The following is a 16,050-nucleotide window of genomic DNA, read 5'->3' as shown; positions in this document are numbered from 1 at the left end:
TGCTCCACTGTCTTGCTTGTGAGACTGTCTCCAACTTTTCGAGCTGACCCCTCTGCTTAAGGCCTGAATGCGAGTGACTTTATCCTGCACCACACTCGATGCAGTATGAATAATATTTCTCTGCAACATCATCCATCTATGGAGGTGGACTTGTTTAGCTTCGGCTTATGTCCAGTGGTTTATTTAATTTATTTTTTAGTTCTCGCAAGTGACACCAGATGGTGCCACTATCTGCCTCAGCCGTTGCTCCGAATTATTATTATTATTGTTATTGTTCTTATATATTATTTTCCCTGATTGGGGATTCCACCTCGCTATGGGTATTGCTACCAAGTACGCAGGGCGGTTGTTGAGATTTCTGATATTACTGTTGGTCGAGGAACTCTCTGACTCTCCTACAGGTGTTTAGGATTGCGACTTTCTGGAGTTCCTTGTAGGTGTTCTCTGAGAGACCTATTGCTGCTAGGCTGTTATGTAGGGTCTTTGGTACCATACCTGTATTGGACACGATGATCAGAATGGTCGTTACTTGTTGCACATGTCACATCTTTTTGATCTCCTGTCTTAGGTTCGTGTACTTCCTGATTTTTACCCCATGGGTTTTCTGCAGGTTGCCAGTGTTGGGTACTGCTATGTCAATCAGATAGATAGCCTTTTCTTTCTTGTCCAGAAGGGTTATGTTCGGTCTGTTTTGCGAGATTGTCCTATCCATTATTACGACACGGTCCCAGTACAGCTTGTGGGTTGGGGTCTCTAGTACTGCCTGGGGTTCGTACTTGTAGTATGGTACACTTTCTTCAATCAACTGGTATTATTATTATTATTATTATTTCTCCCAGATTGGGGGTTCCACCTCATAATGGATATTTCTACCAAGTACACAGGTGGTTGTTGTCTAGTGCTGATGTGCTGCTGGTGTTTCTGGAAGTAATCCTTCAGGTTAACTATCGCTGTCTTCTGTTGCTCAGTGAGGTCTATCAGTCCCCTTCCTCCTTTCTGGGCAATTTTCAGTCTCTCTCAGGCTGATATCAGGTGGCGTTGCCGGCTCTTGGTCATCATTGTTTTCTTTCTCATGATATCCTCCAGCTCCGTGTTATTCTAATCTGTGACCCCGAAGGAGTATTATTATTATTATTATTATTACTAGCCATATATAGTGCAAGGAAGCCTGAGGCTTATGCTGCACCAGCGAAAAAAAAAAAAAAAAAATTATGAATTACCCCAAGAGAAAGAGAGAGAGAGAAAACAAGAATCAGAAGTAAAAGGGAATCACAAAGAAAGAGAAGAATGATGAGCCCTGGGACTCAATAGGTGTTTATGGCTTTAACTGTGTACCCTCCATTCAGCTTTGCTTTCAGCAGGCTTCTGCGTCTCTGATGGTATTTTTTGGTCAGGCAGGCCTTAATTTCCTTGGGCTGTAAATGCCGAGTCTGCATCATCCCCGTGTATTTGTAGGCCTCTCCCTCTGCCATGGCTTCAATCTGTTTACCAGTTTGCAGCTGGTAGTTTCGATTGACTAATTTTCCCTGGTGCAGTGTGTGAGTCTTGCATTTGTCTAGACCAAATTCCATCGTGATGTCCTTGCTGAATTCTTCAGTGATCCGGAGTAAGTGCTGGAGGTGCTTCTCGGTTCCCACATAGAGCTTGGTGTCATCCATGTACATTAGGTGGGTGAGGGTTTACAGGTTCTTCCTTCCTTCTTTGAGGTTATATCCATACTTGCTACTGTTGAGCATGGTGGATAGCAGGTTAAGTGCTAGACAGAACCACAATGGGCTCAGGGCATCTCGCCGAAAGGTTCCTCTCCTAATGTGGATTGGCCTGTTTGTGATGTTTTTGACCTTAATGGTGGTACTCCATTTCACCATCATTTCTCCTAGGAAGTTTGTCACTATTGGATTGATTTTGTAGATGTTCAGCGCCTCTATTAGCCAGCTATGAGGCACGGAGTCGAAGGCCTTGCAGTAATCGATGTAGGCTGTGTACATGTTGCTGCATGTCTTGTAGGCTTTCTCCATAACTACGGCATCTATGGTTCATTGCTCCTTGCATCCTTTGCTGAGCCGCTTGCAGCCTTTCTGCTGTTCGGCCATTATGTTCTGGCTCTACAAATGGTCTGATATCTTCCTGGTTATGCAGCTGGTCAGGATCTTGAACATTTTGAGTGAGAAACTTCTGGGATTTTCTCTGGGTACCTTATCAATCAGGTGAACTGCTCTGCCAGGTGGTTGTGTGTGCAAGTGAACTTCTTGTACCCATAGTTGTGGACATTATCTATTCCTGGAGTTTTCCAGTTGTGAGAGTTCTTGATCGACTATTTTACTTCTTCTTCCTGAACCTTGCACCCTCTCATTTCTTGTATGTGCTTGGTTTTCTTGCATTCTAATTCTATCCAGCTGGCTCAGCTGTTAAATCTTACTTCCCTGCTCCATATATTTCCTCAGAACTCCTCAATCGTCTTCTGCTCGTTCTTTTCCGTCTTCTCCGAGACTCCCGTAGAAGCTTCTTTGGTCCTCATTGAAGATTCGGTTGTTTATTTTCCTCTGGGAACTCTCTTTGTATTGGTGTAGTCTCTTGCTGAGTGCAAGGAGGTTCTGCTTCATTATGTCTAAATAAGTACTCTCCTATTCTCTGATTTTTTGTCTCATGTTTGCTGTGATGCTTTCTCTCTTAAGGATGCTCTTCACTTTTTCAATTAATTTCTTACTCCTATTGCCCCATTGGTACAGAGTCAATTGGCCTATCTTGACTCTTAATTCTTCTATCTTCTGCTGAAGTCTTCTTTCCCAAGTTGATGGTTCCTTCTGTTTTCGGTTATTCTGCTGATGGTCTCTCATTTCTCTTCCATTAATCTTTGTGGGTGCTACTGCAGCACTTCACGGCTGTGTGGATGGCCTCCAGTGTTGCACCATTGCTGTCGAGGTAATGCGGTATTATGTGCCGATTGAGGTGGTCTGTGACTCTTCACAAGGTCTATTCGGCTTCTGCTTCGGCATCATGCGAATCTTTGTGGGGTCCATTCCTTCGAATTGTGGTAGGGCCTTCTTCCACTCGTCCTCTGTTCTGGATATCATGACCTTGTCTCATTCCACTTCATCTGTGGGTTGTATTTCTTCTTGCTCTTCCTCCTCTGGTTCGATGGTGGTATGTTCTTCCTCCTCTGGTTCCGTATTCTTTATCCTTTTTATTTGATCGCTCACGTCCTGCTTGATTTGATTTTTTCCAAGATTACAGGAGCTATCAGGTTCTTTGTGACGATGGTCCTTCTCTGGTCCACTATTCACTGTTCGGTGACCTGAATATCCGGGAATCATTCTAGCCACTTGGTATGTAGTCTCGGCCTGTAAGTTGTCATATCGGTCTCCAGCTTCGTTATTTCGTAGTATGCTTGCATGATGCATGTATTCATTTCAATTCTCCACTTCATGCGTTGGCATTTTCTCCCTTCCTGGGTGGTCACTAACACAGTTGTGCAGGAAGCACTTCCTGTTGGTGGGGCTAGATGGTCTTGCCCTTCTCTTGTGGTAGCCATATGGGGGACAGTGCCACTTGCTCCACTGGCTTCCTCGGGAGACCGTCTCTGATTTTTAAAATGGACCTCTCTGCCTAAGTCCTGAATGCCGGTGACTTTATCCTGCACCACACTCAATGCAGTGTGATTAATATTTCTCTGCGACATCATCCATCTATGGAGGTGGACCTGTTTAGTTTCGGCTTATGTCCAGTGGTTGTTCTCGGGAATGATGCCAGATGCTAACTGGCATCATTAGTAACTTTCACGATGTTTATTTTATTTATTTATTAATTTTTATTACTATTATTATACCGGTTTCCCAGCGTGGTGGAGCTGGTTTGCTTCTGCCAAGGCAGTACTCGAACCAAGGTCCATCAGGCTGGTAGTACAATGTCGTAACCACTGGGCCATCGCAGCTATTATTATTATTAGCTATATGGTGCAAGGAAGCCTGATTGATTGTTGATTTGACCATTAAGCAAGGTCTATTTGACCAGTTTTTAATTACTATTAAAAAGTAATCAAGATTTTCAAATCAGGGAAACCATGGGTTTGAATAATTTCCAGACTTTGAAATAAAAGCTTTATTTAATGTAGTGTGCATTTTTTTTTTTTTTCGTATGATGTGAGCGATACATGAAGGAACCAGTTTTTTCCTGCTTCCTTTGTGTATCATGGCCACGAGATCCAACCAGATAGTGTGGCACCATCGTGATATCCAAGCCCGAGGTAGGATTTGAACCCGCGACCTTTGGGTTGCCAAGCAGGCACTTTACCCACCCGGCTAGCCCGGTCGGCAACATGCATTCTCCACATTATAAAGCATTGCATCAACATAAGTCAAATAAGGCGCCTCCGTAGCTAGGTGGGAAGGAGCAGCAGTGCGTAGCACACGCTTCTTGATTAGACTGGGGTTCGAGCCCGTCACCACCAAATACGGAGGATGCAGAAAGATCAGGGAATGACCACCGCATATCCCAGAGCAATATGGCCTTAGTTGCTAATGCTCCTAAAAACCAAATAACTAACTAAGTCAAATAAATGATATCTTGAATAGAGCACTCATCACTTTCATGAGAGTTTGCCTCAGTGAAACGCTAGCTCTCATATCAAGGTAGAGAATTGCCATTTATTACTGGGAAGTACAGTTTATATGAATTAATGCAATTTTTTCCATTATCAAATATATATAAAGTTCTTTACTTTCTGCATTGAAAGATTTATATTATTAACCACATTTTCACCTTTATGACAAGTTTCTGTTGTGGAGCACTTTTTCATGTTTACAACAATAATTGAGATAGCCAATATCACTTATAATTATTAGATTTATTAAAATTTATGTTTAATGCTTCCAGTATATATATATATTTCAAAATGTAGCTAAGGGTTTGTGGAAGTAAAATGAGAGATGAAAAAAAAAAAAAAAAAAAAAAAAGATAAACCATGGACACTGACTTGCACCTATTTTAGTATTATAATAAAGTCCCCATAAACCTGGAATACATGAACTGACATTAAAAATGCTAGAGATAAGTAAGAATGTTATTATTAGAAATGGTAACTTCTTTCAATATAGCTGTAACCGTTAACTTGAATCCCTCCCCCCCTTTTACAACACTGTTCTCCACTCTCAAGTTGTGTATAAATAAGTGGGATACTTATTGGATGGAAATTTAAATTGGACGGTAATAAAAATGTTAGAAATAGGCATTTTCTATATTTGTTGTGAGCAACATTGAAAGCTATATTTAAGAAGAAAAATGGACTTTCAATTTATAATTTAGTCATCTTAATTTCTTAAAAAGAGTAGTATAAGAAGTTAATTAATAATAAAATTAATATTTAGAAATCAAGAAAAGTTTGTCAGTTTTTGGAATAGAAAGAACTACGCTGTACAAAGAAGAACTGGAAAAGTTACAAGCTATTCTTCATTTCCCTGAAGAAGTTGCTCTGAGGTTAACAGAGACAGAGTATGACCTGTTCTATAAAGTTGCTCCAATTCACTACATTAGACAGATCACATTAGATCTTAGTCGAATTGTGAGTTCTTCAAAAAAGGAAGAATTTATTGTTCAAACTTTAGTTAAAAGATTTAACGAGGTGAGTATATTCCAGTTATTACTCATATCACATTTAAAATAAAAATATTTTATTGTAAAATGAGATAAAATGAGAAATTGTAAATGAGATAAAATGAGAGAGATATTATAAAATTAGATAAAAGGAGAGAGATATTATAAAATGAGATAAGATGGGAGAGATATTATAAAATGAGAAAAAAAATGAGATAAAAGTTGCAAATTTGAAATTCAGTTTTAGAAATAATTCAAATGGTAAAACTTATATTATTAGTTTACTTAAATATTATTAGAGAATGGATTTATTTTAAAATAAACCACAATTCCTTATTTCAGTTTTTGTTAAATAAATATTTCAGTGCTTTCCTTAGTTTTCATAATTTCAACCTTTAACTATTCATGCCAAATTGCTGATCTATCCATTTTGACCAATAAAGGGTTAATTAAACAAGGAGTGGACCAATTATTCAAAGAATGGGCAAAAGTAGGAATTTATTTATTTATTTATTTTTTTAAGGTAAAATAAATAAATATTACCCACTGTTTTGAATATTCTTTGTAATATTTTTTTCACTCAAAAAAAAAAAAAACCTCTTAGACCATGTGCAACTGGACTATGGTTAACCCTGAACTAGTATTCTGAATACCTCAAAAGTAATACTCAAGTTTCTGGATATCACACAAAAAAGTCAGTCAATTTTTGGAGTTAATGTGGTTGTAGAATATATATAATTACTTCCCATTCAAAATGAATAGGAGTAAGTTCCCCCAGTGTGCTATTATGAGGTATAGAGCTGTTTCTGATTAGATGGTGCCATGGTATTTTTTATAAGAGTAAGAACTTTTGCTCCACATTGCTTTACAAACTGGAGCAGTGTGGCATTCAGGGCAGGTTAGTGCTGTGGATAAAGGAATGGTTGAGTGGGAGAAGAACAGAGAATTTTTATCAATGGATTAGCTCTTTACTTAAATAAATCAAGCAGATTAATACTATCAGTGGAGTCTCACAGGGTTCAGTGCTTGGCCCATTGTTGTTTTCAATATTTATTAATGATATTGATGAAGGTATATCAGGCTTAATGTTTAGATTTGCAGGTGATACAAAGGTTAGCAGTGTGGTTAATGACAGCAAGTAATCAAGGTGAGCTACTGCAACAAGATCTAGGAAAATTATGTCAATGGGCTGAGAAATGGCAGTTGAAATTTAACATTGTCAAATGCAAAGTACTGCATATGTGTAGCAGTGATCCAGACTAACTTATCAACTATGTGGTACTACACTCAGAGTAGTGAAAAATGAAAAAGACATGGAAGTAATTGTGCAGTCAGATATGAAATTCTCTGACCAGTGCAGACAGGCTGCAGGACAGCTCCTGGGATTTTGTCAGTGATATACAGAAACTTTGCTAGCAAGGATAAGGAGGTGATTAGCTCTTTGTACAAGGCCATGATTAGGCCTCATCTTGAATACAGTCTACAGGTCTGGAAGTCTCACTTTAGGAAAGATGTAGATCCTCTTGAATGGGTGCAGAGAAAGGAGATCAATTGCTCTGGGGATATGCGGTGGTCATTCCCTGACCTTTCTGCATCCTCCATATTTGGTGGTCATGGGCTCGAACCCTGGTCTAATCAAGAAGCATGTGTTATGCACTGCTGCTCCTGCCCACCTGGCTACGGAGGTGCCTTGGGACAAGGAGGTGATTATCCCATTGTACAAGGCAATGGTTAGGCCACATCTTGAGTACTGTGTACAGGTCTGGAGGCCTCATTTTAGTAAGGATATAGAGTTGCTAGAATGGGTATAAAGAAGGTCAACAAGATTAGTGAGGGGAACAAAGGGGTGCACTTACCAAGAAATGCCTGGAGACTAGGCACCTGCTAGGCAATCTGATTGAGGTGTATAAGGCCTTGAACTGATTGGTCAAGCTCAGTGCTGATGGGATTCTTCCTCCTGCTGAGATTACAAACCTGAGGGGGCATAGATTCAAATTGAAGAAAGACAGTTATAGAATAGATGTACGGAAATTTTCCTTTAGCCAGTGGGTAGTTTATTGATTAAATTTAAGGTATTGATTAAATTTAAGGCTGGGCTAGATAGGCATTTGGAATGAATGGATGGGTGAAATGGGAGGTTTTTTTTTTTTTTTTTTGGCTGATGCTGCATAAGCTTGCTTCTTTGCATCGCATGCCCTGTAATGCTAATGCTTAATTCAACTTGAGGAAAGACAGTTGTAGAATAGATGTGCAGAAATTTGAATTAGCCAGCAGGTGGTTGATTGCTGGAACAAACTTCCACCTGTCAATGTGAAAGTTGATAGCTGAAATAAATTCACAGAAGAACTGGGCAAACATTTGGAGTGAATGGATTGGTGAAATAGGAAGGGTTTTTTTGGCTGATGCTGTTGCCTTCTTGCATCATAGCCTCTACTAATGGTAATGGGTGATATTTGTGTCCATTTTCACTTTCTTTTCAGCTCCTCCAGAGTGCAATGACTAGCGTTTTATTTCCAGGTCATAGTTGTAAATGCATATTTCAGCACCAGTAACAATGCCATTGATGAACTTAGTGTCCATTTCCACCTTTATTTTTAGCTCTTTGGTATAGTTATTGGCAGTGAACTTTTATTGATCAATCAATAGTTTTGAACTTAATTTTGATGTTACTCAATGTGTTCCAAGGTTTTCAATCAGAATTGTCTGGCATGATCCAAAGGACCACTGATGATTCTCATTTCGTTAGCAGTTTTTCAGATGATTCAGAATTAATTTTTTCTTGTACTTCAGCAAACATTTCACCATTGTTTGGAGTTGAAAGTTGACCTGAATGTTAACAATCTTCAACAGATTGTCAATAATTTTGAAAACATTTCATCAACCAATAAATAACCAATTCCCTGTACTGGTGTATCACTTTGGCCCTTCTATTTCTTATGTAATAAATAAAGTTATAGGATTTTTGATTAGACTTTTGACAGATAAGTTTGTACAGCTTTTATGATGTTCATTTTATATTATATTTTTATCAGAGCATTTGAAATAGACCACTTATTTTTTCTATTTATGAAACATATTAAGTCGTAACTATTTGGAAATCAATCTTTACATCTTGATTGCTTGAAAAGCTATTTGTTATCTTTCCATTTTTTTTGAAATTTATATTTTTGATTTCATTAAACATAATTTATAAATGTTTTCTTTACATTATATTTTTATAGGTAAGCTCTTGGATAACACATTTAATTATCTCTCAGCCCACTCATGAAGACAGAAAAGCAGTATTATCATGTATTCTTAGGGTGGCTCAAAGCAGTTGGAATTTAGGGAACTTTAACACTGCCATGGAAATACTTGCAGGACTTAAGTGAGTATACCAGTGTGATTTTATTTTATTAGTTTTGAAAACAAAACTTTTTGCCATTATTTCTTATCCCGGGAGATGAGAATAATGGTATTTATATTATGGAATAACTTTAATTGTATTTATATGTTTATTTATGTGCATCTCTTTTAGCAGTTTCCTGTCTGATCTGGCTATAGATACTAGGAGTCTGCAGTCAATCACTCTTGCTTTCCAGTTTGCATCTCTGTTTTTTAACTCCCCTCTGAGCATTTGTGTAAAATTTTTACACTCCTAGTGAACTTTCGATTTTTTCATCTTATAGTTTTTCTAAATGATTTTTTTCTTTCCTCTCATAATATACTATGCATATCATAATTATTACCTCTTATTTTAATGATTTTTTCCCCATCCTTTCATCTTTCTCATGACAAGAAAATGGATGTCAGAAATATTCAAAAATGTTTCTTTCTTCATTTTTCTGCTATCCATCTGATCATTATTAGTTCTCAAGTGGTAAAGCTTGGAATAGAGGCTTTGCCCTATTAGTCTTTCTATTGCATTGCTTTACTGAGCATGCAAAGGTATCTTTTCAAATTACCAAATCTCAAATGGGATTTGGTATATGACTTAGTGACTGTGCGAAAGCTGCTTACCATAGTCTAAAACAGTGGTTTCCAACCTGTGCTCTGCGGAGCCCTAAGGGCTCCGTGTAGGGACTTCCCAGGGACTCCACGGCCGCTCCAGGAAAATAAATTAGCTAAAAATTGAATGAAATTAAAGAATTAGAAACATAAATTAGAAAACTAGAAATCACATTCTGAATAAAAATTTGCCAAATTGAATTTTTTTGCCGATTCAAGAAGTTTTTCCCCCATTCTCAATCCTTTAAGAATTCCTGGAATCAGCTCGAAGCTTCTCAAAAGCTTCTTAAACCCAGCAGAATATGAGCTCCTCATTGATTTGACATCTCACAGCTAACTAAAAATCGCGTTTCAGAATCAAAGTCTACCAGAGTTTTGGTTGCATTTGCAAGATGAATTCAAAATCTTGTCTGAAAAAGCAAAATTAGTATTGCTTGCCTTTCTCAACTACATATCTCCGTGAAGTGAGATTTTCTGCCTATATGCGTACCAAAACAAAATACAGAAGTCGCTTAAATGCAGAACCAGACATTCGCCTGCAATTATCATCAATTGAATCTGAAATAAGAAAACTGTGCAAAAAAATACACCCACAGGTGTCTCATTAAATATTTATACGTTATTTTATGTTATGTCTTAATTTAGGCTTACTGTAAAATATAATTTTATCGCATAGACATTGTACAATTGTTTAAATATCTCTTTACTTTACATTCTCTTATTATCTATTCCCCCCCATAACATTACTCTTAAATGCCATTAGCTTGAAAACATAGGGTAAGCCTAAGGGGCTCCTCCATAGAAATTGATTCTAAAAAGGGCTCCGCGGGTCAAAAAGGTTGGGAATCGCTGGTCTAAAAGTTTTAAATAGTAATTTCCAAAGTTCAAGCAAAAAGAAGCAGGAAGGTATCACTAGGGTGAGGATAGAATGGTTCTCCCACCTGGAAAGGTCCAATTTACAGACAAGAATATACAAGAATACCCATTTTCTAAACAACCTAACCCAATAACTAGCATTTCAGCATTTAAAATAAATGCAGAGACAGTTGTCAACTGGATGTTTATACTCAATAACCATAGTGTTTTTTGTTTGAAGTGCAGTTACTATGATTGTTTAGAATAAACAATGAGGCAGCTATCACCAAAATGCATAATTATATCATGTGTTTATGTTGCATATATTCTGTAGTTGATATGCTTGTTTTGTGGGATAAAAACCCAAGTAAACAGCATGTGAGGACCCTGCAGACAGTTCCTGAGACTGAAGGACTGACTAACTCAGCCATTTTATGGAAAACAAAATGACAGTTCCTCCATTGACCTTTTCAACATGGTTTGGAAGAACAGCAATTGTAGCCAGTGTGCTGGCCCTGCATATATAGGCAGGCCCTGCATTTATAGGCAGATACATAGATTTTATGTACTTAAATACTTAATTTGACATAACTGATTGTTTAAATACCTATAATAATTCGATCCACTTCTCAAATATCGACAAGGCGCACAAGCTCATATAATTCAAAGATAATAGCCACAGGTGTACAAGGGAAATGTGCTTAAGAGTCTTGTCTTCTTACATTACTTTTAAAAATTAATCTGTTTAAAACATTGCCTTTAATTAGTCTTTAGATTACTTCTAACAGCTGTATATACTGATTTGATTTTTCAAATTTTCTACTTAAATCTATAGTCTTTTTCTTTTCATAAAGAGTGAAAAGAAAGAGCAGCATATGAGTGGCATTTTAAAAGTGTGTGGCCTGAGTATGAAAGGATAGTGGTACAGTGTCAAAAATTTCTGTACTTAATGTATAACAATTACAATTCAAATAATAATCCACTAAATTTCGTGCAGTTTCAATTAAGGCCTTGTTGTTTTTTTGTTTTCTTTTTTATTACAGCTCCTGAAGTCAGCAAAGTTGCCTGAATGAGGAAAGATGAACAAAATCAGTCACTGTACAGTCATCCAATATTTGGAAAAATATGGGACTAATGGCAAAGGCAATTCAAGAGGATATGGTTACAGTATCTTCCCCCAATGCTGTGCACAAATTCTGCTGCCCACTGGTTAAAAAGTGGGCAGCAGAATTTAAATGGATGGAGAGCCTGGAAGATGACCCAAATCGTGGAAGACCTACAATGTTCATCAATACCAAAGTTGTTGACAGTGTGCATGACCTGTTGATGAGTGATTGTCAGGTGACACTTCAGTATATTTCCAATGTCTTGTGCATCTCACCTGGATGTGTGTATTACATAATAACAGAGTTCGCCATGAGAAAGCTATTAGCGCACCAGGTCCCAAAATTGCTGATAGCATATCAAAAGCATACAAGTTGTTGGCGCCTCTGTAGCCAGGTGGGCAGGAGCAGCAGTGCGTAACACATGCTTCTTGATTAGACCGGGGTTCGAGCCCATGCCCACCAAATACGGAGGATGCAGAAAGGTCAAGGAATGACCACTACATATCCTCGGAGCAATATGGCCTTAGTTGCTAATACTCCTAAAAACCAAATAACAAACAACAAACTACAAGTTATCAAGTCAATTAGCCATTTGCATTGCTTTCAACAGATCCATAAAATATCCTTGCAAGGTTTATGGCGATGGATGAGACATGGGTCCATCACTTTCAGCCGGAGACAAAGGCACAGTCCAAACAGTGGAAACAGAGCCCTTTTCCCCCCTCCAAAGAAAGCCAAGTCGATTCCTTCTGCTAGCAAGGTAATGGCATCAGTTTTTTTGAGATGCTGATGGAATGTTGCTAGTGAATTATCTTCATGAAGGCCGAACAGTCACACGGGCATATTACACAGACCTTGTGAGGCATTTGCATGAAAATACCAAAGGCAAATGCTACGGAATACTCATCAAAGAAGTCTTATTCCACCAGGACAACATGCCTACTCACAAGTCCGTCATTGCCATGGCTGCACAGAATGAGTATGGTTTTGGAATCTTGGACCATTCGCTATATTCACAAGATTTAGCAATTTTGGACTTTCACCTATCTCCTAATTTGAAAAAATATCTGGCTGGCATCCATTTTTCCAGCAACAGTGACATCATTGCTGCAGTGGAGGCCCAAGAGAAAACGTTCCTTCCAGTTGCAATCAACACACTGCAGCATCAATGGCAAAAGTGTATTGACTCCAAAGGGGACTATGTTGAAGAGTAACATGTTACCAGCCTCTTCCACTTCATACTCAGGCTAAAAACTTTTCAAAAGCTCCTTGTACTTCATTTCAGAAACTAATTTGTTTAAAACTCTAGAAAATCATGTGCTAATAGCACATGATGCACTTTTTCTATTCTTAATCTCTATATACTGTCAAAAATTGAATGCATAAAATGCAGCAATTACACTATTGAAATACAATTATTGGTTTATTTTACTGATAATAAATGGTTAAAAATTATATTTATAGCTCTAAAATTGCTGAGTATACTCTACTGTTTTTGATACATATAATTAGTCATTTCTCCTTTATTTTCATAGCTGGGATTGGTTATGATTGCTGTTCTTCTATACACGGTAAAGGCCTAGGGTTTGAGTCCTGTCTAGACAGGAGAAACATGAGTTTTTTTAACACTAAAGCCAAGTTAATAGATCTCAGGTAAAAGTTGAATGGTCATTTCTACAAAACTCAGAATTTTTCATCTAGTAAAGTGAACTGACAATAGAAAACATTCAGTATACAGGTGCAGTATACTAATTTCTCATGGCCTTGGTTCAAAATCAAAAACAAACTGTATTGAACCCTTTGATTGGGTGGTATTGTTACTATTTAAATCAGATGAGTTATATGATTATTGAACACTTTCTTATGCTATATTTCAACATCTCAGATGCATTATTTCATTCCCGCTAAGTTACTCTTCTGTTAAGGTAATCTGGGTCTTAAAATAAACTTAGGAAACACTTGAACCATGAAATAAATACAGAAAATTAATTTATGTATTGTTAATGGGATTATAGGTAAAGAAAAGTTCTTCTCCTATGGGCCTAACAACCTAATACCAAAACAAAACTGAATAAAGTAAAGATAAATAAAATAAATATATAAAATACACATAAAATAAGATTAAGAATGGAAAAGAGAAAGACCAAAGCAAGATTCAGTCTTAAAGGAGTGAAAACACAACTCTCCATCCAAAGAGAAACATGCCTGCACTCCAAAAAACAAGCACTACTAAAATAATAACACAAAAAGAAACAAAAGAGCCCACAAGCATATCTTTCTACAGAGACCAGTAGTTATAAACTCTTTAAGGATTTGTATTTGTATGAGAGGATTTGGTGACTACAGTGGTCTCGGACAGTTTTTAAATTCTGTACAGTGAGACCAACTGATGATGTTACCAACAGCAAATTCTAAGTGACATTATACTAATATCATTCAAGGAATTAATTGTGGAAGCTACTAGACTTTTCATACCTATTAAGAAATATTGTTCAAGGTTTAGGCCTAAATGATTGTCAAATGAACTAATGAGATTTGTGGCAGAGAAGAAAAATGCATTGGATGCATATAAATTATCAGGCGACACAGAAGCCTATGACAGATATAAGCTAGTCTGTAATCAAGTCACAAAGGAGATTGGGCAAGCGAAGGCAGATTATGAGAAACCTTGGCAAAGGATGCTAAGAAAAACAGCAACAATTTCTTTACTTATATAAACTCTAAACAGAACAGGATGAATCAGATTGGTCCAGTTGATTTTGATGGTTCGACTGTTCATGATCCTGCTCAGATAGTAAACAAACTGAATGTGTATTTTGCATATACATTCACACATGAGGAGTTATTAAGGTTTGAAAGTGCCAGAAGGTTATCAAATTGTAACAGGGTGCTTAATCATTTTGTCATAATTGAGAGCAAAGTGGAGGAGAAATTGTTGAAGTTAAACATAAGAAAGGCACCTGGGGTGGATGGGATCTATCCAGTTCTATTAAAGGAGGCGGCAAAGCAACTAATCAAACCCTTAGCCATAATGATGAGACCATTCTTGGACTCAGGGGAAGTCCCCACGGATTGGAGATGTGCAAATGTATCCCCAATTCACAAAAGGGGATCGAAGGGTGATACGAGTAATTACAGACCAGTTAGTTTAACTTCTGTTCTGGATAAAATAATGGAGTCACTGGTTAAAGAAGCCTTACAGGATCATCTAGACAAGATTGCAGCAATAATTCAGACACAGCATGGGTTTGATAAGGGAAAGTCTTATCTGACAAATTTGATTGGATACTATGATGTGGTTACAAAGGAACTAGATGCAAAAAATAATTTTGATATCATATACTTGGATCTGAGGAAAGCTTTTGTCACTTGTGCATGGAAGACTACTGTACAAATTGGAGCATAATGGTATTAAGGGTAAGTTGCTACAATGGATAAAATCAATGGACACTGCTCTTTGTGGACTAATGTTATTAGTGGAGTCCCACGGGGTTCGGTGTTGGGCCCACTGTTGTTTTGTATATTTATCAATGATATTGATGAAGGTATATCAGGCTTAGTGTTGAAGTTTGCAGATGGTACAATGGTTGGCAGGTTTGTTAATGACAGTAATGGCAGTGTGCTACTGCAAAAGGATATAGAAAATTTGGGCAGATGGGCTGAGAAGTGGCAACTGAAGTTTAACATTGACAAATGCAAAGTACTGCATATGGGTAGAAGAGGAATCTCTTCTACCCATATGGAACCTCTTCAACCACACAGTTGGTACTACACCCTAAGTGTAGTACCAACTGTATGGTACTACACTTAGGGTGGTAGAAAATGTTTATTTGTTGTTTGTTATTTGGTTTTTAGGAGCATTAGCAACTAAGGCTATATTGCTCTGGGATATGTGGTGGTCATTCCATGACCTTTATGCATCCTTCATATTTGGTCGTGGGCTTGAACCCCAGTCTAATCAAGAAGTGTGTGCTATGCACTGCTGCTCCTGCCCACCTGGCTACGGAGGCACTCATGTAGAAAAGGAAAAAGACATGGCAGTAATTGTGCAGTCAGATATGAAGTTTTCTGAGAAATGCAGACAGTCTACAAGAGCAGGTCCAGATCATCATGCCCGTGGTCGTCATGATGATCAGCATGGTCATTACCTTTCCATATGCCACATATCTTTAACTTCCTGTCTTAGGTCTGAGTACTTCTGATCTTTTCCTCATATGTTTTGTGGAGTTTGGTGGTGTTGGGGACCGCTATTTAGAACCGGTAGGTAACAATTTCCTTCTTTTTGATGAGGGTTATGCCTGACGAATATATTCGATACTCAACTTCATGTGTTGACTTCTTCCCCTTCTGGATGATCACTAGCACAGTTCCACAGGAAGCACTTCCAGCAAGTTGTGCTGGATGGACTTGCCCTTTAGTTTTGTTTGCTATGCGGGAGACAGTGCCACTCGATCCACTGTCATCTGCGGGAGACCCTCCGACTTTAAACCAACCTCTCTGCCTAAGGCCTGAA

At 37.9% G+C, this 16,050-nt stretch overlaps 1 protein-coding gene across 1 annotated transcript in view; it reads left to right on the top strand.

The window, feature by feature from the left end:
• Positions 1–16,050, top strand: part of LOC150078287 (uncharacterized) — a 910,840-nt gene that overhangs the window by 392,779 nt on the left and 502,011 nt on the right. The window contains 2 exon segments of the mRNA XM_090384522.1: positions 5,364–5,617; positions 8,811–8,956. Of these exon segments, the coding sequence (XP_090240648.1) occupies positions 5,364–5,617; positions 8,811–8,956 (400 nt within the window).

The sequence above is a fragment of the Mastigoproctus giganteus genome, chromosome 11 (genome assembly GCF_048544385.1).
Source record: "Mastigoproctus giganteus isolate SK-2022 chromosome 11, ASM4854438v1, whole genome shotgun sequence".
NCBI classification, from domain to species: domain Eukaryota; kingdom Metazoa; phylum Arthropoda; class Arachnida; order Uropygi; family Thelyphonidae; genus Mastigoproctus; species Mastigoproctus giganteus.
This window is presented reverse-complemented; position numbering and strand designations above follow the sequence as displayed.